We start from the raw sequence: 22,003 nt of genomic DNA on the forward strand, positions 1-22,003 counted from the left end.
CTCAAGGATCGGTATTGGGACCTGTACTTTTCAACTTGTTCATTAATGACCTAGAATTAGGAGTGAGCAGTGAAGTGGCCAAGTATGCTGACGACACTAAATTGTTCAGGGTTGTTAAAACAAAAAGGGATTGTGAAGAGCTCCAAAAAGACCTCTCCAAACTGAGTGAATGGGCGGAAAAATGGCAAATGCAATTCAATATAAACAAGTGTAAAATTATGCATATTGGAGCAAAAAATCTGAATTTCACATATACGCTCATGGGGTCTGAACTGGCGGTGACCGACCAGGAGAGAGACCTCGGGGTTGTAGTGGACAGCATGATGAAAATGTCGACCTAGTGTGCGGCAGCTGTGAAAAAGGCAAATTCCATGCTAGCAATAATTAGGAAAGGTATTGAAAATAAAACAGCCGATATCATAATGCCGTTGTATAAATCTATGGTGCGGCCGCATTTGGAATACTGTGTACAGTTCTGGTCGCCTCATCTCAAAAAGGATATTATAGAGTTGGGAAAGGTTCAGAAGAGGGCAACCAGAATGATCAAGGGGATGGAGCGACTCCCTTACAAGGAAAGGTTGCAGCATTTGGGGCTTTTTAGTTTAGAGAAAAGGCGCGTCAGAGGAGACATGATAGAAGTGTGTAAAATTATGCATGGCATTGAGAAAGTGGATAGAGAAAAGTTCTTCTCCCTCTCTCATAATACTAGAACTCGTGGACATTCAAAGAAGCTGAATGTTGGAAGATTCAGGACAGACAAAAGGAAGTACCTCTTTACTCAGCGCATAGTTAAACTATGGAATTTGCTCCCACAAGATGCAGTAATGGCCACCAGCTTGGATGGCTTTAAAAGAAGATTAGACCAATTCATGGAGGACAGGGCTATCAATGGCTACTAGCCATGATGGCTGTGCTCTGCCACCCTAGTCAGAGGCAGCATGCTTCTGAAAACCAGTTGCCGGAAGCCTCAGGAGGGGAGAGTGTTCTTGCACTCGGGTCCTGCTTGCGGGCTTCCCCCAGGCACGTGGTTGGCCACTGTGAGAACAGGATGCTGGACTAGATGGGCCACTGGCCTGATCCAGCAGGCTCTTCTTATGTTCTTATGAGGGACTGTTTATGGTGTTGGGCCAGAGGAGACACAATAGGGATGTTAGTGTACCATCCACCCCGCTGCCCTACAACCTCCCTAACCAAGCTGGTGGAGGTAATCTTGGATGTGGTGTTAGTAAACCCTTTCATGGTGGTGTTGGGGGACTTCAATATCCATGCTGAGGCTGCCTCAAATAAGCCAGCTTGAGACTTCATGGCCTCCATGAGAACCATGGGGCTGTCCTAATACATCAGTGGCCCAACACATTCCATAGGATCATAGAGTTGGAAGGGGCCTATAGGCCATTGAGTCCAACCCCCTGCTCAATGCAGGAATCCAAATTAAAGCATGCCCAAGAGGTGGCTGTCTAGCTGCCTCTTGAATGCCTCCAGTGTTGGAGAGCCACCATCTCCCTAGGTCATTGGTTCCATTGTTGTACCACTCTAACAGATAGATGCTTTCCCTGATGTTCAGTTGAAATCTGACTTCCTGTACCTTCAACCTGGTCTTTGCCGCAGAGCAGATTGGTACTACTCCGTTGATTGGGGGACTCACTGTGAGTCCATTGTCATGGATGGACTTCCCTGGTAAGGTTTGGGTTGAATGTAGCTACCCTACTCTGCAAGAGTGGGGAACCTATTGAGATAGCCTGCCCTCTGAATGCTCTGGGGGATTTTCTGGCTGGTGCTCCTGTCAAGACTCTTACCTCACTGTGGAATAGTGAGATGCATAAAACCATCAACACAATTGCCCCTGAGTGCCCCCGCCATCACTGTGGAACATGTAGGTCACATTGGTATTCCAGTGATCTGCGTGCAATGAAACAGGAGGGTTGGCGGCTGGAGCGCAGGTAGTGCAAATCTAGGTTAAAACCTGACCGAACACAGGCATGATAGTGCAGCATTACCTACCATGTGGTGGTGGCGAAGAAAGCTTACTTCTGTGTCACCATTCCATCTTCAAGTAGCCTGCCGGCAGAACTTTTTCCAGTGGTGAATGGGCTGGCCAAGAGAGCGCTGCTCTGATATCCTTGGAGGCCTGCTGTAACAACTTTGCAAGGCACTTTACGGATGAAATTGATTGATCAGATTTGGACAGTCCAACAGAGGCGTCCAGAGCACTGTCTGTTCCATTTGTATTCAATCAGTTTCAGTTATTGCGACCTGAATATAGATAGACAAGCTGCTTGAAGAAGTGCGGCCCACCACCTGCCCCCTTGACCCTTGTCCATCCTGTCTGCTGAGACTAGCCATAGGTGACTGATTGGGTGGGTCCAGGGAGTGATTAATGCTTTGCTGGAAGAGGGGGAGGTACCATCTGCCTTGAAGGAGGCGGTAGTACATTCTCTTCTTAAGAAGACGTCCCTGGACCCAGAAGTGTTAAACAACTATCACCCAGTAGCAAATCCCCCTTTTGGGGCAAGGTGCTTGAGAAGGTGGTGGTGGTCCAGCTTCAAGCACGCTTGGAGGAAACTGATTGCTTGGATCTGTTCCAGTCTGGCTTCAGGCCTGGCCATGGCACTGAAACTGCCTTGGCAGCCCTGGTTGAGGAGGTCTTTTGGGAGAGATATGGGGGGAATGCAACCCTGCTCATTCCCTTTGATCTGTCAGTGGCTTTTGATAATGTTGACCACAGAATCCTTCTGGAATATCTTAAGGAGCTGGGGGTTGGGGGTACTCTGCTTCAGTGGCTCTGCACATACCTCTAGTGCCGCTTCCAAAATGTAGTTATGAGAGGCTACTGTTCAGCACCATGGGATTTATTCCGAGGGTTCCATCCTGTTCTCCATGCTATTTAACATCTATATGAAGCCACTGGGAGCTGTCATCAGGAGGTTTGGAGTGACACCCAGCTCTACCTCTATTCCATCTGAATCAGGAGAGGGGGTGTTGAACCTGTGCTTGAAGGCATGATGGACTGGATGCGGGTGAATAAATTGAGGCTGTATCCTGAAAAGACAGGGGTTTTATGTATCCAGAGTTCTCATGTTCAGGAGGTGGGAAGTCAGCCTGTTCTGGATGGGGTTGCTCTTTCATTGAAGAAGCAAGCCTTTTTCCAGCTCTGGCTGGTTCATCAGCTTCAACCCCTTTGGACAGAGAAGACTTGGCCACAGTGCTCCATGATCTGGTAACTTCCAGACTGGATTATTGCAATGTGCTCTACATGGGGCTGCCCTTGAAGATGACTTGGAAACCTCAACTTGTCCAAAATGCAACAGTAGATTCTTGGCAAGGGTGTCCTTTAGAACTCACATAACCCCTGTTTTAAAACAGCTGCATAGGTTACCAGTTCATTTCCAGGCCCAGTTCAAGTTGCTTACATTAGTGTTTAAAGCCCTAAATGACTTAGGTCCCAAATATCTGAAAGAGCACCTCCTTTCCTACAGACTCTCTTGGGTATTGAGATCAGCAGAGGGGATCCCTTTTGGTAGTTCCGCCACGCTTGGAAGCTTGGGGGGGGTGGCCTGGGAGAGGGCATTCTCTATGGCAGCCCCTAAGCTGTGGAACTCCCTCCCCACCAAGGTATGTCTGGCAACTTCATTGTACAACTTTAGGCGAATGCTGAAGATGCACCTCTTTACCCTGGCCTTCAACACCTGAAATGTATATTTTTAGGACCCACCCTATTTTCTGTGATGTTGTTTTTAACTGTTTTAATTATATATTTTTTAATTGTTGTAACCTGCCCTGGGACCTTTGGATGAAGGGCAGGTAATACATTCCAATAACAATAATAATAATAAACAATAGCCTTTCTTATAAGCGAGCTGAATGATCTTGGATTTTGTAGTTTAGACTCTGTAAAGTAGACTTGGTAGTTTTGGGAAGGGTCACAGCTCCTGTACGGTATCTGTTTTGGATGCAGAAGGTCCCGGATTCAGTCCTCTTCATCTCCAGGTAGGGCTGGCAATGTGCTCTGCCTGAAACCCCAGAGAGCCACTGCCAGTCGGTGCAGACAGTACTGAGCTAATGGACCAATGGTATGGCTCTGTTAAAGGCAGCTTCCTATGTTCATTTATAGAAAAGATTATGAGTAGTATGGAGAGAGAGAGAGAAATGTTTATCTCTTCAAAGACTAGAGCTCAGGGTCTCTCAAGAGAACTTGGTCGGCAATAACTTCAAGAGAAATTAAAGTGTTACTTCAATTAATACATAATGGATTTCTGGAAAGCATTTTTAAAAGATATGATGGCACATTACAAGTTTACAATTCACATTTGTCAGCTCCTAAAATTCAAGATATGTTTCTAACCTTCAGCAAAGCTAGAATAGGCTTCTCACCAGAGTATTTCAGTAGTTTAGCCCGTAAGATGATGCATAGAATCCTGTCCTTTCAGAGCAACTGCATTTGGAAGCAGAGTCTTTTCTGCAGTAGTCCCAGTGCTCTGGAATGTGCTACTGGAAAATTCATTCGTAACATTCGGGCTTTTAAGGTCTGAGTTGTAATAGAACATAAACTGTTTTAAACAGTCCTGTTCAGTCGTTACTGAATTGAAATCATGACTTGGAAGGGTATGCCATTGCTTGTGTTGCTGTGCCCTATGCCCCTTGCAATCCATTTTGATACCCCGTGTTGAAGAGTGACAAAGCACTTTAGTTAGCCAAGCCCAGATCTGCTGACTAAGACTGCAATCCAATACATGTCTACTCAAAAGTAAGCTCCTTAGGCTGCAGTCCTAACTCCACTCCCCTTGAGAGTAAGCCCCACTGCATTCATTAGGACATGGTTAGGATTGTGCTGATGTCTATCCTCCCTCTTGCATAAACTATTTCCCTTTACAGGAGAAGGGTTAGTATGGTGAACGAATGCTTCTGGAATTGCTTCACCTCATTGCTGCTCTGCCTTTACAGTGTAGTGCAGTGATTCCCAACCTGGGGACCGCGAACCAGTGAAACGGGGGCCGCGGGCAAGAGAGCAGACTGCAGAGGAAGTGCCGCTGCTGCCGCCACCGCAAGTACGGAGGTGTGGGGAAAGAGCCTGCCTGCCTGCCTACCAGCGGCGTCACTAGGGGGGTGCGGGGGGTACAGACTGCACCGGGTGTGACACCATCAGAGGGGTGACACCCAGAGCCGCCCCTAGGCATTGGGAAGCGGGGCAGGCGGAGAGCTGCCCTGCCCGTGTTAGCACGTGGAAGGCGTGGGGGAAGAGCAGGGAAGGGCACCGGGCTGGATCTCCCGCGGGGCGGGGCCTCGAGCAGCGTTGCAGCTGGTTACCAGGCAGGCTAGTCTAAAGGCTGCTGCACTACCACCACTAGGGGTGACTGTCTTGCCCGCCATGCTGTGAGAACCTGTCTTTCTTTTGTGTAAGGTCATTGGATGGTGTTGTATATTTTGTTTTTAAATTGCTTGCTCTTTTAATTAGTTTGTATTATAACCTTACATTTTTAAACGTAAAAAACCTGTTAAATTATTAAATTAAAATACTTCCGAAGCATTTTTTATATATGACACCCAATTGTTCTTAAATTCCCTGCCCCACAGTAGTGTAGTGGCAATTTCAGACAGCTGCAAAACAGCACCAGCCTTCTCATTAACTCAGTTATACCATGGATTCAAGAGCCTGTCAACACTTAATCATTTGGTCACCTGGACACTCTTGGGCTGCATTCATACGGTACATTTATTGCACTATTATTCCACTTGAAACAGTAATGGCCTCCCCCAAAGTATGCTGGGAAGTGTAGTTTCTTGAGGGTGCTGAGAGTTGTTACAAGGCCCTTGTTCCCCTCACAGATCTACAATTCCCAGAGTTTCCTGGGAGAAAAGGGTTGGAACGTTAAACCACTCAGGGAATTGTAGCTCTCTGAGGAGAACAGGAGCCTCCTAACAACTCTCAGCACCCTTGATAAACTATACTTCCCAGGCTTTTGGGGGGGAAGCCATGAGTATTTAAAGTGGAATAATAGTAGAATAAATGCATGGTGTGAATGTGGCCTGGTTTCACTCTTCTTCAGAATGTGGGTTTCAGAAGTAATTATCTGAGCAGATTCATTTGGGGAGGGACCTGTTCTGGTGGGTGGGTGGATGAGTGAGCGTGTGTGTATGCGTGCGCACCTGCATGCGTGTGGGGCTGGGAGTCCCTGGGTATGGGTATGACATTACTTAACACTTCATTATGTATTTTTTTTCAATTAACAGATACTAAAATTACAACAATTAGCATGTGGGGGTCACAAAATGTTTTGAGTTTAAAAAGGGGGTCCCGTACTCATAAAAGTTGGGAACCACTGGTGTAGTGAACAAACCTCTCGGGGATTCAAGTGCTGCGTAGCCACACACTCTCAAGAAAAATGGCATTTGAGACGCACAGAAGTAGAGCGCTACTTTTGAAGAATTGGTTTTATCTGCCCTTTTTCTTTTATTGGTGATTGACTTTTCCAGAAAAATTGTTATTGACTTTTAAAATTCTTTTTTATATTTTTATTACTGTTAGATGCCTTGGGTGCTATGTGCAGAAAGGCAGGATCGAAATTGAAATAATAAAGAACTTCAGAGAGAGGGAGAGCTCACCGCTGTTGCTGGCTTTCCCCCCTGCTGGAAGTTGGCAAAAGAAGCTTCAACCACTGCTTAAAATTCTTCGGTTTATATACTTTTTTCCCTGTCTCAGCTATGCTGACATCCGCTCTCTGGGAATAACCTGAGAATTTTGCACAGGACTTGGAATGCACAAAGGTTTTAAGGCAGGCATTTGATAAACAGTTTGGACACCAAGTGTTTGTTTAAAAAAAAATCAAGGGGATGGGCAAGAAGGTACGTGCTCGCATGCCAAGCCACAGGAGTTAAGACCAGAAAGCCAAGCTATCTCGCTACCCCCCTGTGTAAGCTGCCTTGTCCTATACCCTGTCAGTATTCTGTTCTCCGAGATATAAAGCAACAGCCGTTGTCTCTGGAGAAATCGGGAGTTGGCTCCAAGTTAAAGCAGAGCAACCTGCACTTTATGTACAACTGCCAGATTTGTTTCCCCACCAATTAAAACAAAGTACTCTCTGTAAAAACCTGGAGAGAGAACTCAGTGGATACAGTTGTCCTTCTGATTGTATCTTAGCCCAACAGCGGTATCTTCTTGAAACCTGAGCTTATGGGTGTCTGTCTAGCCACGACAAGCCTAGAATAAGAACCGCCCTATGAGTACTGGGGAGGGGGGAAATAAGCCAAATATTCTGAGTAGAGACTGCCTAGAACTTTACTCTCACTGACTTTCTTTACGTACACCACCTGAGAGTTGTAGCCATGTTCTTTGATTTCTGCTTTGCTTTTATTTGTTGTTTTGGTTTTAACTGAGTTTGTACACCACATAGATATATATTTGTTGAGTTTGCAGTATAAAAATTAACACAAAAAATAGAGTTGTATCCAGTGCTAGTCCTACTCAGAGTAGACCCATTGAAGTTAATGAACATGTCTACCTTAGGTTCATTAATTTCAGTGGGTCTATTATGAGTAGGACTAGCGTGGGATGCAACCCAACAACAAATATTTGGTAATCCAGAATTCTGCCCCTCCCTCAATCCTGTTAGACTTCTATATTTGTAAGTAAACTCAAATACTGAAAAAATTCCAATAACCCTCCTTTCAAAGGGAATCAAACTAAGATAATCCTTTTGCCTCTGGAACTTATCATTGCTGGTGGAACTGGGCTGAGCATAACAGTATTATATTATTGGGGAATAGATTTGCTAATGGCTTCAAGGGGCCCATGAGCTCTACAGGTATAAGATCCCTCGCTGAATCTCCAGTACTGCCTGGTAGTTCAGCTGAAAAGAACCTTGATGTGAGAATCTGTCTGTGGCAGATGCTCAGGTCCTTCTTGTGGGTTTCCCATGGGCAGCTGGGTTGGCCACTGTGAGAACAGAATGCTGGAGTAGATGGGCCATTGGCCTGATCCAGCAGGTGGCTGTTATGTTTTCTGCAGCTGCTCGGTAGCAAGGAAAAGGCATTCCACATATGCTCATATAAGCTTTCCTTTCCATCAAGCCTGTTGATACAAAGAAAAACATCCTGGCTAACACATGACAGTACATCAGTCTATGCGTTCAGAATGTGGTTAGTCCCTCTGGGCAGATCACTTGAGAATGCAAGTGGAGGATCATATGTTTAAACATCCCATTCCCATCCCCCCCCAAAAAATATACTCAGGAAATCTAGCACAAGGAGAATTGAATTGCTTTCAATATGTAGACTGGGTTTCAGATACTGTGTTCTGAAACAAATCCTACAATGGAAACAGTGCAGAAAGAAGCATGGTTCCTGAATACACACTGCCCATATGAGGTCCATATGTGGTCACTGGCATCTCCAGTTAAAGGATCTTGGGTAGAAAGTGGTTGAGGGTGGTGGAAGAGTCTGACTAGGCTCTTGAGGAACTGCTCACAGCTGACCAATAGTTTGACGCTGCAACAGACATATCTATAATTTCCCATTTCATCTAAACTGGGAAATAGTGCTTGGCAATTTGAACAGGCCAGGATATGAAGCCACATTTTGAAGTTGCCTTCATATCCTGATCTGTAAATAAGCCATTAACCGTCTTTTTCCAGTTTGGATGAAATGGGAGACTATAGATAATGGAAGACTTCCTGGTTTGCTTGTCCAAAGAGAGAAGAAAAGGGGCTGAGTACAGGGCCAAAAAACTCATTCACATTTTACATTGATAAGCCTAGATGCAATTCTTGAAACTTTACCTATATTTCCTTCTCCTCCTTCAGTTCTCTTTTTTTCATACTTTTTCTCGTATAACAGTTCTGTTGCCTTTTTGATTGATTTCCTGCTTCTAAAGAAATTAAAAGTGTTTTTTCTGCTTTTTTAATGTTTTATAGCTTTAGGAATTCACTTCTGAGTTGCCAGAATTTGTACTTTTTATTATTAATTCTTCATGTGGACAATAATTCCATTTTTAAAAGCTTTTTATATCCATTCCTATTTAACTACGCTGGGATAGCTTTTGGACTTGCTTGTGCCTTTTCTTTTCTGTGTCATTTAAACCTTGATTAGGCTAGTTGTAAATAACCTCCAAGCTTTCTGTAGAGATTCGATCCTCTCAATTATACCTTTCAGCTTCCTTTTACCTTAACACCTCTTCTTGTTGGTCTCTTGATTTTGTTCCAAGGCACAGTTTGTTATAACTAGAAATTACTGTCTCATTTCATGATCCAAAATTACATTTACCCAACTAATTTGAGAGCAGTTGAACTCCTCCATTATTATTAGCTATTAGCTGCCTCTGTGTTAAATACCTTCAGAACTTGTCAGTGGGGTAATACCATATCTTAAGTATTATATGCTCTCTTTTTTGCTCAATATGCAGTTTGTCTCCAAAGTCGCTTATAAATTGCAATGAGACATAAAACGAAGGATCCACATACTTTGACTTGGTTAGCAAACCAAAAGTTGTGGTTACTACCAATTCTGCCTCTCCCCTGGCTCAGGGGAGGCTTGGAGGCTGCTTCCTGGAGTGGTGCTGCGTTTTGAAAGCATTTAGAGCAAGTACAATTTTTACTTTTTCTAATTGCATCTGAAGACCACTCAGCTGCTGTTCATCTGTCACTTTGCCCTTGCCACAAATGTTCTCTCCAGGTTAAAAGAGATGCTTGCTACTGTCAAGTTCATTTGTGGACCATGGTTAGAAACCCAAAATGTATAAGCGTTGGGGGGGGAATCAAACCTTACACTTGAATTTTTTTCAAATTTCTCAGCATTCTGGTGAGTGAGCATGTAGGATTTTTCTGTCCCTATGCCTTTGGGAATTTAGACTATAACGTAGGAATAGCTTTTTTGAAATAAAATTCTGTTAAGCATGTGGATAGCTTAATGTTCAACCAGTAGCTCAAATTCCTGATTGTCACATTCTTAGGAGCCCAGCTATCAAACATATTTGTTGGGTTTTTTTCCATATTGTCATATTTAGCCTTTAATAGGGTGACCAAGTAATTAAAGAAGGGAAATGAACCATCAGGGAAAAATTCACTGGAGAGCTTCTGTGAAATGGTTAGGATATAAGTCATAGCTGTAGTCTGTGTTCAGCACTGAGGGCCATGTCAGAAATATTAGCAGGAGGCTAGCTCTCAATTTGCAATGGAAGCAAAGTGAAACAAAAGTATATTAAGCTGGCATAAAAATAGGGAACTGTTCTCCTGGCCACCAAAAGTGTCAACCCACGTAGTACATAAAGTGTGGTTGGGGTGGGAAATTTCCAGGTGCCTGTAACCCTAGCCACTAGATGCTAGTTGGTGCCAAGGATTGGAAATCTTTTTCCAGTCCTGCTTACTCGGCTACTGGAGTCTTATGCTTTTTGCCTGTGGAAGAGGCACAATGGCCTGCTGGCAAATGCTTGTACATCTTTATGGGAGCCTGACTTAACACCTTGACATTTTTCTGTCTGTTGTTCTTTTATCATGGGCATCAATTAAAAAGCAAACTCCAAAAGCCGCACGAGTCTTTTATAACATTGAGATCATATGCAAAAATCTGAAGAATCTCTCAATATAGCTCCCTCTCAGTGGTGGTTAGTGCCGGCTGGGGTTGGCAGAGCGAAAGACAGGAAGACCAACAGTAAGTGGAGCCAGAGCTAATCACAGGCAGCTCCAGTTAATTCTAGTTTTGTTGCCATCCTCCTCCTTGCTAAGTGCTACAAAGGCAAGACTGAAACAAACGTGGAAGAAGCTTGCACTGCTGGTTCTAAGTAAGAAGACAGGCAGATGGGGCTGGCTGAGAGCAGACTGAGGTTGGTGGTGGAATGCCCTGTTAGCCCTAAAGTGCTGGCCTCCACTGCTCCCTCTCCTATTCAAATTAAAATTGTTCTCCAGCTTCTGACATAGGGAGTCTCCCTCATACAACCTGTTCTTCTTGCAGCTAGTCCCTAAAACCACAACTCCTCTCCCAACTTCCCAGCACATCTCTCTCCCCCTCCCAGGCTACAGGTTGTGTTTCCCTTTTAACACATGAGAAAATCCAAATGTTAAAAGTTTTGTATGTTCCATACCATGGCTATATTTTTATTTGTTTGTTTATGGATAGTATGTTATGTTTTTGATATCAATGGTTTCAGTGTGGATTTGGTAATCAGCACTGGAAAGAATGAAGGGTATGGATGTTGGCTGTTGGGATCCAACACTTGAGGAATAATAGCTGTGAGGATTAAGATAGCTGTGAGGATCAACAAGACAGAGCAAGGAGCTGTGTAGGAAAGATCCTCTGACCGGTCTCTCACAGTATAAGCCATATGTTCCTCCCCAACTAAGAGTCTCTTAGAGATGCTGCCTAGACTCTTCTCTGCAGTTGTTAAAGGTAGGAATATGCCTTAAGGAAAATAAAGGGAACAGTACTTGAGGGTTTTAACATTTGCATCAGACACCAAAGATAGTTGTGGTTTACTTGTCTTCTGTTCACAGTTAAAAAGCAACTGCAGATGTGTTGTGTTTCCTTTTGTGTTTTTAAAAGATCCACTGGTGATTCCTTTTTAGTATATAATTTCCCTCTCATTTTCTCCTATTTAAAAAGTTGTTTTAAAATGTGGTTTTGTTTGGCTTTTTAAATTGCTGTTATGTAAAGTACTCTCATCAGCGATAGCTGATGTGGCAGGGAGACGGCAATGAAAAAAATACCAGTATTCTTTCATCAGTAACATTGCAAATTTGCTAAAAATGTATACAGGATTACTGATGTTTTACCTTGTAAACTAATAGCATAAAATTTGTGTGTGTAAGTGCTCACAGATGAGCTGGATATTTGGGACATACTTCATATAAAACTGTCTTGGATCTTCTGTCACCCCCTGCTGTGGTTTACTGTTTTACATCTCTAAGAAAAGTGTGAAACACAATTTGCTGGAAGTGCTAGTGGAACAGATGAGAATGGCTAGATTCCTTCCAGGGTCTCCTCTGCCATCCACTTCACCAGAGCCGTGGAATTCACAGTGACATGTGTTTTTGTTCTTTCACTGATATAATCCACGCTTTCCATGAACTAACCATGCCACAGCTCGCTATATACTCTGGAGGAATTCTGGAGATTTCACAAGATTTTGTATTAGCCTGCAGGGAGCAGGTCTTAATTTGGGCCAGAACTAGTTTCAGTGCCACGCTTGGCCTTGGACTTTTGCCTGCAGTGGTTATCTTGTGCAGGTGCTAGAGTATCAAGGACCCTAAGGAGCTCACCTATCCTCTGAGGTAGAGGGGGGGGGGGAGACTAGTTCAAGGCCATATCAGGTGAGCTTTATACCTGAGTGACTTGGGTCCTTCCATTAGTACTCTGGCACTCCAACCACTCTCACACACTGATTCTCAATATAATCAAATCCAGGAAGAATCCACCTCACTCAGGAATGTAAGCATCTCAGATTGGATTTGTGTGTTTAAAATATATGTACACAAAGCACTACATTAGTTCCTGGTTTGTCCCACCTAGTGTTTGCCTTGGCAGTTTTACATGTTAGAAGTTGGAGTCCATGTTAGAAGTTAGAACTGAAGGAATGGGGTGGAATCCGAATCTCCATTATTGTATGTTAGTTGGGAGTTAGTTGGAGAAATTTCAGGGGCTTGATTGAGACTTGATTCTGGTGCCCATTTCCAAACCCAATTGAGTTCTTGCTCCTCTTGCCCCCCCCAACACTTAGAAGGAGGTATGTCTGAGCCTGCACAAATTTCCCTTTTCTCACCACAGCTTCTCAGTAAGTTTCTATGGACCGTGTGGTGTCCAAAGGGAGTATAAAAGCCTAGGATGCTTCCGCTTATTGAGAGTCCTCCACAGCAGGATTCAAATTAATGGCTCATTCCAAGTAGTAATTTGATGCCCTGGCATGGCAGTGTGTGAAATCTTCTTTTCAGAGAGTGAAGTAGCATGGCGGGTAATCTCTCTGTGCCAGGCTAATCTCGGTATCTGCTGTGTTTCTGAAAGCTCTGTTGCCATTTGAAAAATCTATTTAATTTTCTCTTGGTGATTCAGAACTGTGTTGATAATACTCTTATCAGCTTGCTTTAAGCCACATGTGCATCTGTTTTGTGATGGATTTCTAAAACACCTTCTATGGGTTACTTCGTACTTTTCTGTGCACATTGCTGGGATCCCCCCCCCTTTTTAAGCAGGTTACTTTTGTCTCTCTCTGTGTATGTTCGGAGAGAGTAGGTGGGCAATTGACAAAATCCAATTGTTTTAAGCAAATAGTTTTCCCTTTCATATGTATAGACCCCATGATATAATGAAAACTTACATTGAGTTTCCCCATCAGGTTTCTTCTCCAGGCACTCCAGACAGCCCAGCCTCCTCTTTGGGCTCATGTTCTTGGTGGAGGATGATATTTGGGGTAAAGCAGCAGCTCCTCAGAAAAGAGGACAAGAGTTGGCTAGCTTAAGGTGGTTATAGGGCATGCAGGACTTGAGAGCCAATGATGGACAAAGGGAAGTTGGATTCTAATCTGAAGACCTGGCCGTTATGCCAGGGGATCCCATTCCCCATCAGCCTCTCTTTGTAATCTGTAAAGTGGGAATAACAGTGGCCTGTTTCACAGAGTAGTGGTAAATGAGAGCATAACAAAGGCTGCCAAACATTTGGTAAATAGAAAAATGCTATATAACTGAGATCTAGGACTTAGGGTCACTTCATATTCAGCTATATAGTTTTATACCTTGCTAGTCTAGAGAAGTGCAGCCTGTCTTGGATGGGATTGCACTCCCCTTGAAGAATCGAATGCATAGTTTGGGGTATCCTGATAGCATCTGTGACCAGAAGCCCCTTTTCCCAGCTTTGGCTCTGTGATGAAAGACTTAAGCCCCCCCCCAAGCGAACTAAAGAACCATACCTAGATATTCCCCCAAACCTTTATAAACACCAGAAACTGCATTGTTTCACATCCAAAGGTGTACTCTGTATCCACACACACACATAAATGACTCTGTAAATTGTTAAAGTATGTGCAGAATAAGCCAGAGGACTTGGCCACTTCAGACTATCTGACTGGAGCATTTGAATTCCCTCCTCTTGTTGGAGTCCCACTCTATGTACCTTCAATCTCCCAGTTCTGTTCTTTCTGAGATGGGCAAGGAGTCAAAGACAGAATTGCAGCCAGGAAACCCTAGCCTGGCCTCCATTAGCATGCTTATAATCTGCTTTGAAACATGAATTGTTCTATTGTAAGTTTCCTGATAAGTAAAAATGAACTAGCTAATTCTGTTTTTGTTTTTATTTTAAAAATCAATTTGCCATTTCTGAATCTCTGTTTTGCTTCTTAAATAAATGTACTTGGTTGGAGCTCTAGAATTGAGCCTGAGTGATCTGCTGAGTCTGGATTAGCTTCACTCATCCCTGCCTAAATTTCTTAGTGCTCTTTGTAGCCTGGTTTCGCATAATTTAAAGGAAGTCCTGGAAAAAGGTGTATTCTTCTCCAGAAGTGAATTGGGAATGTGTTCTGGCCAAAGACTAAAAGTGTAAATGGTGGTGACACTATCTCACAGTAAGTAACAGAAGGTGTCTTACAGCCTGTCCTATCTCGCAGAGGTGGAGGATGATTGAAGTTGTCACAGGCCCTATGTGGAGAAAGCAAATGTGGCCTTGGTTATCCACATGCTTGTTACATCCAGGTTAGATTACCATCATGCACGCTGTATGGAGCTGTCTTTAAAGGCAGTTTGGAAAATGCTGTTGATTTAGAATGCAGCTGCCATAATGTTCACAGGAGTGAGATGATACATATGTGTTGTATTTAAATCCATCGCATTGGTTACCAATTTGTTTCTAGGCTCAGTTTAAAGGGCTGATGATGACCTTCTAAAACCCTAAAAGGGTTGGAATCAGGTTAAAAGGTCATCTTGAGGACTGTGTCTACCCATCCTGAACCCACCTGGACCTTGAGATTGGTATTGGAGGCCTGGTCTTGGTCCTGTCATCAACTAAGATCCATCTGGCGGGCTCTAGAGTCAGGGCCTTTTCAGTGGTGGCCTCACAGTTTTGGAAGTCATTCCATAGGAAGATTCACTAAGTCTCTCTTCCTGTTTTTAGGTATGCTCTGAAGACTTTCCAGTTTCAGAAGGTTTTCTATGATTGGTAGTTCTGTTTAACTGGGCTCCTATTTTGAACCACTGTTGCTCTAAGTGTATTGTTTAGTTGTTACCGAATTTTAAGTTTTAAAATTGGCTCCTGTAATCTTAGGTATATTGTAAGTTGCTTTATAAAGGCCCCCTTCAAAGGTGGGGTATAAATACCATAATAGTAACAAAAACTAATAACCTCAAGAGATTATCTCATTTCTGTGTTTTGTAAGTCTCATCCATCAATAAAACCTTATAGATAGTTACAATATTTATATCCCATTTTTCACCCTTAATAGTTCTCGAAGCAGTTCATACTAATGAAGTCAGACATGTAGGGCAGTAAAGTTGCGCTCACAATAACACTAGGCACATATGAGACAGCTAGCCTAGTAGCCATTGATCAGACAGGCAGATGTATGGAAATGTGGGGGAGGATGGGTATTGATCTTCCCTCTCAGTAAGCCAGTACTAGTCACAGACACCTTAGCTCCTGACTTCAGAAAGTTGCATATAAAGTCCCATTTAGATTCTGAACCGTCAGCATGCTTTCAATTTCAGCTTTGCCTCTGCAATTCCTGAGAGCTGGATACTTCCGTGTAAGCTGATATTCTTAGGAAGCTACAGTGGCCTGGTTTGCACATCATGGAAAGCCAAACTGTGACTTACTGTGAAAAAGCAGTCCAGAGGTGGTTTGCTTGGAGAGAAACAAGCCAGAGGCACTGTTCCCCCATAATGCTAAGCCAGCAGTCTGGTTCTCTTTCTTCTAGCATGATACAGGGAAGAAGGAGTGTGTACAATCTGAGCAGTGGGCACAAGCCCACTTGCTCTTTCAGAAGCCATAGTCCAGTGTGCATGTCACATTAGACCATTCTTAAAACCATGGCTTATTTCTTCAGTTCTTTGTTGTACAAACCACGCTTAAATCAAAGGACATTTTTCAGGTGATCAAAGTAACTTTGGCTTGTTTTGTCATATGCTGCCCACTCTTGGCTGTCTCTACCCTACATCCCTTAAGCCTTTGCAGTGTTCAACTGCTGGCATTGCCTTGCATTGTCACCATTTTCCTTTTCGAGAGCGAGGGTGTAGAAATCTCTGTGATCTCTGGTAGCTGTCATTAAACAGCTGTTCTCCCATTCCATTCCTCCAAGAAAGAAATGCCCCTACCCTTTTACAGCTCATAGTTTTTAACCCTTTTCTTCTGCTCTGCAACCATGCTTTTTTTCCCCCTTCACCGAACCGACAATCTGTTGTGAATTTATGCTTTGAGTTTAGTAAGCATCGCCTGTGTTGGAGCCTCTCCCCTACCCCCTTTGCTGTTAGGGTTTTGAAAGACTGCTTTTACTAATACTAAAGTAGTTTCAGCTGTCATTTGTAAGGATTGTCAAGACCTGAACCTCATTTTGAACCTTCCCCCCTTAACACCCACTCTTCCATGCCTTTCTGTCAAAGCATAAAGTTGCAGCGAACCTCTAGCTGCTTGGAGAGAGTGCATTTGTTTTGAAATAGAACTTCACCACCCTCCACCCCCTTCATGCTTTTACTCTGCAACCAATAAATGCAGCCCTCAGTGTTCCTATTTCTGTGTGTTAAAATACAACCCTTTTCCAGCTGTGCAAATCTGTCAGGTAAAATCCCAGTCTTTTTCAATGGCGCAATCCTGCAGCAGTGTGAACATCCACCTGTTTGAACCCCCCTTCCCAACAGCAGAAATATAACACTCAGAAGGTCTTTTTGCAAGAACTTTAGTTGAAAATCACATAAGACAGATGCAGCTTTAAAAATCTTAGCAGCAGCAGATGTATCAAATACAGGTTGGGGAGGAGTGCATGTGTGCCTGTCAAACAGGTGTACTGCAGAGTTAGCAGCGACGTCAGCTTCAGGAAAAGAGTCAGCAAGAAGGGCTGAGCTCTGAGAGCGGCTTTGTTTCAAGCCACTTTTGCCTAATGTCTCTGTTACTTGGTGGCCTATTTGGGCGGAGTGATGAAACAAAACACACCTACAGTAGGGCCCTGCTTTTCAGCATTCTGCTAATACGGCGGCTAAAATTAGAGTAAGGCCCCACTCATATGGCGCTTGTTCTGCTTTTACAGCGTTTTTCAGGTGTCGGGTGCCATTTTATTGAAGGAGTTCTGCTTTTCGGCAGGTTTTGCTTTTAGACAGGTCTGGAACGTAACCTGCCGTATGAGTGGGGCCCTACTGTATATGATAGTGAAGGAGGTGCCTAGACCACTAGGCCATAGTTAAGGTCAGTGAGCCAGTATAACCCATGGCTTATTTTTACACACAAAAAACATAGTTAAGGCACTGTGCTGGGTTCAGACCTAACACTAAGGTCTGGTTTATTAACTAAGGTTTATTTAAACCATAGTTTAATTTGACATGGAACTCAAGTCAAGCTTGGCTTATGTGATGTGCAAGCCAGGCCATTACGTTTCAAGTAGGGATGCTTGAGGAATTAGGTATTTGCAAATTCCAGTCTGAAATTCCTTGACTTGTATCTCTTGGTGTTCTGAAGCAGTTTCTGGCTTTAAAAAAACTATCCAAATCAGCTTAAAATCCATATTTTGAGAAAAAATATATTTAGAAATGTTTAAATACAAAGTTTTGTGGAATTTTAAAAATGGAGATTAATTCAAAAATTGGACAGAATAAGTTTATAAGTATTCATGTATGCAAGTGATGGGGGGAGTAGATTGATCCTTCCTTTCCTAGTTCTACATGCCTGATTTCTTTGCATAGAGTATGCGCAGCTGCAGCATTATTGAGTTTCTTTCCCACCCTTTCCACAGGAAGCTCAGGGTGGTTTACATTGTGCTTCTCTCCCCCTCTGCCATTTTAGTCTCACAATAATGCTTGTAGGTGGGAGGAGGAAGAGGGAGGTTCAAGGGTAACCAGTGACCTTCATGAATCATGCCTGAGAAGGGGATTTGAACTTGGACCACGCAAAACCTTGTCCAACACTCAGACCACTGTGTCAGGCTGCCTATGCACTGCCCCCATACCTGACAGTATGGCTGACATGAGAGAATAAGAGTGGAGCTGCAGTAGTGGTGGAGAGAGGCCTGTTCACATTACTATTGGGTGCTACATGACTGTGGACAAAGTGTTCCGATTAAAGATGGCAGCTCCCAGCAACTGGCGGAGATATTTGAATGTGCAGGTTTGACCCTTTGCAAGGTGATGTGACTAGACACAAAGGTTTGTCCAGTTGGTGTACACATGAAGCCTGATACTGCTAACTAGAGTGATGTGTAAAAATGCGGTTGCACTATTAGCACAGCAGGAATATTCCTTACATAGACTGAAAATTTTGTAGCGGTAGCATTCACCCTATTGCCAAACTTTTTGAGAGTGCACCATATATGGGGAGGCAAATGTTGTGTATAGCTGATGGTTGCACATCTGTTATTTAAGAAGTCTGTCAGTTTTTCTACTTAGACTAGATAAGGATTGTGTTTATATCTTGGAAAACATGGAAGGTAGAAAGCATCTGAAAATTGTATCAGAGCTTAAAACTTGTGTCAGTTTAAAAAAAAATGAAAGAGGTTTGTTTTTGGAAAGTGAACAAAAACAGCACCTTTTCTCCCCCTTCCCTCCACTGCGATTCCAGGAGAACATCTGTTTTTCCTTAGCTTATCTCTCGCACCTCTGCTCCTAGTGGCAGTTTGGATTGCTTTTTTGTCCCCCCCCCCTTAATTTTAGATGTTGCCAGGCTAATGGATGCACACATTTTGCCAGCTGTTAGCAGTCAAGTGTGTTAGGGAGTCACGGGGGATGGGGAGAGAGTGCTGTGTGCTGCTCCCAGAGGACTCGGCCTGTTTGCTGTCTTTCGATGGGCAGGCAATGCCTTGTTCTGCAAGTATGGCAAAATGTGATGCTGGCTGTGGAGGGAACTAACAAGCCATGGTGCAGAGTGAAAGGGATCTGCAGTCCTTTATTTATTTATTTTTATTTAAGCTGACTCCACCAATGTATGCCAGTAAGGCTTTGAGAAGCAAATCTAAAGTATAGTACATGCGAGTGAATAAGGCCCACATTATTTTTATTTATTTTTTAAAGTAGTTTCAAACTGAACTTTCGTATAAAATATTGCAAGGCAGTATACATCCTAAAAACACAATATGTCAAACACACAGTAAAAGCTGGTTGGCAAAGAATCCGAGGTTGGAGAAGCCTATCTTAATCTCATTCCAAAAGACCTCTGAAAGCGAGCAGGGATGGTTCCTGCCAAACCTTTATTGGCAAGTAGTTCCACAGGACAGGGCCTGTCATGTTAAAGGCCAGATCTCAGGACCATCAAAAGTGCCCTATCAGAATACCTTGGTGACTGAGCTGGAGCATAAGGATTCGGGCAGTTTTAAGGTACTCTGGGCTCAACTTGTTCAGGGCTTTTGAATTAACACACATTTTGCCACCCAGCTGCATGCCAGTTGCCTCTAGGCCACCACCTGTGTAGTCAACTTCTCCTGCACCACATGCAGCTTGCTCTCCATACAGAGCTGTACTGCTAGAGATTCACATGTAGGGATCTGGAGAACTTGGGGAGACAGGATAAGTCCATCGTGGACAGGGTGGTCAGCCACCCTCATATTTGCAAGGGTGTGCCAATTTTACTTTATTTTGAATTGAATTTTTCTCTCAGCTTAGTACATGTCCCAGCTTTTGCCCTTGTTGCCACTCTCTTCAGTCCCCTCAATCAATTGTCTCACCTGGTAAAATTCAGAGTGTAAGCTCCTTGGGGCAGGGATCTTCCTCTCTCTCTAACTTAATATGCAGTTTACATCAACAATACTGTTTAGTTGTTGTTGTTAATTTATTAATCTCTTTGCACACGTCTCAAGGTGAAGTACTAATAAAACAGCTTTAAAAAGTTGAAAACAGAAGACAACATCAGATAAGTTTAAAAACAATACAAAGCAGACACCCATGGCAGAGTTGTTTCCAGAAAGTGCAGATAGTAGGTGCCTGTCCTGTCTCAACAGGAATGCTGTTCCACAGAACGGGCAGTCCCACTGAAAGGCCTGTTCCAAGTTACTCAATTAGAATGTTATTGATACAGAGTTGGCAACTGGTGATGCTCCTGAGCTAACTAAAATCAGTTCCTACTGAACAGGGTTTATATCATTTACATGTGCTACAAAATGTGCATTAGTTGACGGAAGTTGGGGTTGGAGTGGGGGGAAGAAGCCTTGTATTATAACTCAGATTTTGGGGTAAATTACATGGTATGGTGTACTATTTTGGGGTGCCATAATAGGATTGCATCCCATGTGCCTAAAACCATATATTTTTGATACAAGCAAGCCGACACTTTACTGGGCTGCTGCTGAGAGTTTTGGAAGTCTTTGTGATGGTGGCTTGGCCCAGGTTCCTTTTGTGATGATATGGCCAAATGTCAATCTGTATTTTAAAAAAGTGGGACTAGAGTGTGGAATAAAGCCATTGTGCTGTCTTGTGTATATAGAGTGAGGACAGACCCTTGTACCTGTACCTTGGCTCATATCTTTCTTGCTCCTCTCCTTTAACTCCTGTGGACCAAAGATGTATTGTCTTAGATGCATATTTTCCACTAGGTTCATGATTTTTGCTTGCATAGTTCACTGTCTTGAAGATACAAATGTTTTTGCGTTGCATGATTCATCAGCCCCTTTGTTCAAGTAGCTACAATGCTGACTTTGATTCAAACACCATTTCTGCCATTCTGTGGTCTTTGTAATTGTCTGTCTCTCAGTTTCTCATCTGTAAAAGGGGAGTCATAGTGACCCACAGTGGTGGTGTTTGAGTAAATAGTAAATATTATAATGCATTTCCTTTTTTTCACTAATTAAATATGGTATAGAAGTGAGCCATAGAAGGCATATAGTAAAGTGACAGGGTTGAATAAAGTCTGAGGGATCTAGTAATCGCAAAATCCTTTCCAGTAATAAAATGAATAAAAAGAGAAACACTAAAGGAACTAACTGGAATCTTGCTGTACAAAGGTAACCTAATAGTTCCTGGGAGGTTTAAACCCTTCCTTTTCCTCTTTAATCAGGGTGAAGTTTGCACACAAACATTTCTTTAACTAACCTGTGAAATCCTGTCTGACTGCCAAACTGGCGATGTCAAGGGTACCGAGTCCTCCTCCTCCGGCAGAGATGTCAAGTGGACCTGTTGCAGAGAGCTGGTGTTATACTCAAGTAAGTCTGCATTTTGGAATCCTTCTGACATTGCCTTATGGAGTGGAAGAGAATATCTTAGTGAATAGTAATACCTGGTAGCACTCATTGTCCCCTATTTGAATTGCCATGGTCCTGAGCCAATGTTTTGGGCAGCTTGTGATGCTTGCTAAACAATGGAGCTTGATTGCTAAAACTTGAAGGTCAAGTCCTGCCCATTAACAGGGATGAATCTGATGTGTAAAAGCTGGAAATCCCATGACTCATGTGATGCTCCAAGCTTCCCAGGAATGGACATCAGCCTGCCATATTCTGGCTACCTTGCTGAGGTCTGTTTGGGCACCCTGGTGGTCAAGATCCTTAGCCCATGAGGCATTGCAGGGTCTCTGGAAATCTGTATGATCCAAACTTTCACAATTCTTGGAATTTACTCTATTTATTCATATGTTATGTTCTAACCACGCCATCCTCAGGATGGGTAACGCATCAAGTCAGTAAAATGAATAATTGAAAATTGGTGCTCAGATGTAAACTACTACGTGCACTATCCTGTTAAAGCTGGGCACTTTCAAGTCCTTTTGATATGAATGGGGGAGAAAAAGTTAAATCCATTAACTCACCCTTTGAAATCATTGGGACCAAAACAGCTGGATTTTGCCCTGTATCCTCAAACTTATTAACATTTCCCATAACCTGTGTAACCTCAGCCATTAAAAAACGTTCTCAAACAAAGTG

General features: G+C 43.2%; 1 protein-coding gene across 3 annotated transcripts in view; it reads left to right on the plus strand.

Annotated features, from left to right (window-relative positions):
• Positions 1 to 22,003, plus strand: part of SPOP (speckle type BTB/POZ protein) — a 59,178-nt gene that overhangs the window by 20,157 nt on the left and 17,018 nt on the right. For 2 of the 3 annotated variants that reach the window (XM_061589933.1, XM_061589934.1), the window contains exon 2: positions 21,145 to 21,289. In XM_061589933.1, the coding sequence (XP_061445917.1) occupies positions 21,212 to 21,289 (78 nt within the window). In that variant the 5' untranslated portion in view covers positions 21,145 to 21,211. Of the gene's footprint in view, positions 1 to 4,941; positions 5,046 to 21,144; positions 21,290 to 22,003 lie in introns of those variants that run through there. The other variant, XM_061589935.1, reaches the window with a different exon arrangement.

This window comes from Rhineura floridana, chromosome 11 (assembly GCF_030035675.1).
Source record: "Rhineura floridana isolate rRhiFlo1 chromosome 11, rRhiFlo1.hap2, whole genome shotgun sequence".
NCBI classification, from domain to species: domain Eukaryota; kingdom Metazoa; phylum Chordata; class Lepidosauria; order Squamata; family Rhineuridae; genus Rhineura; species Rhineura floridana.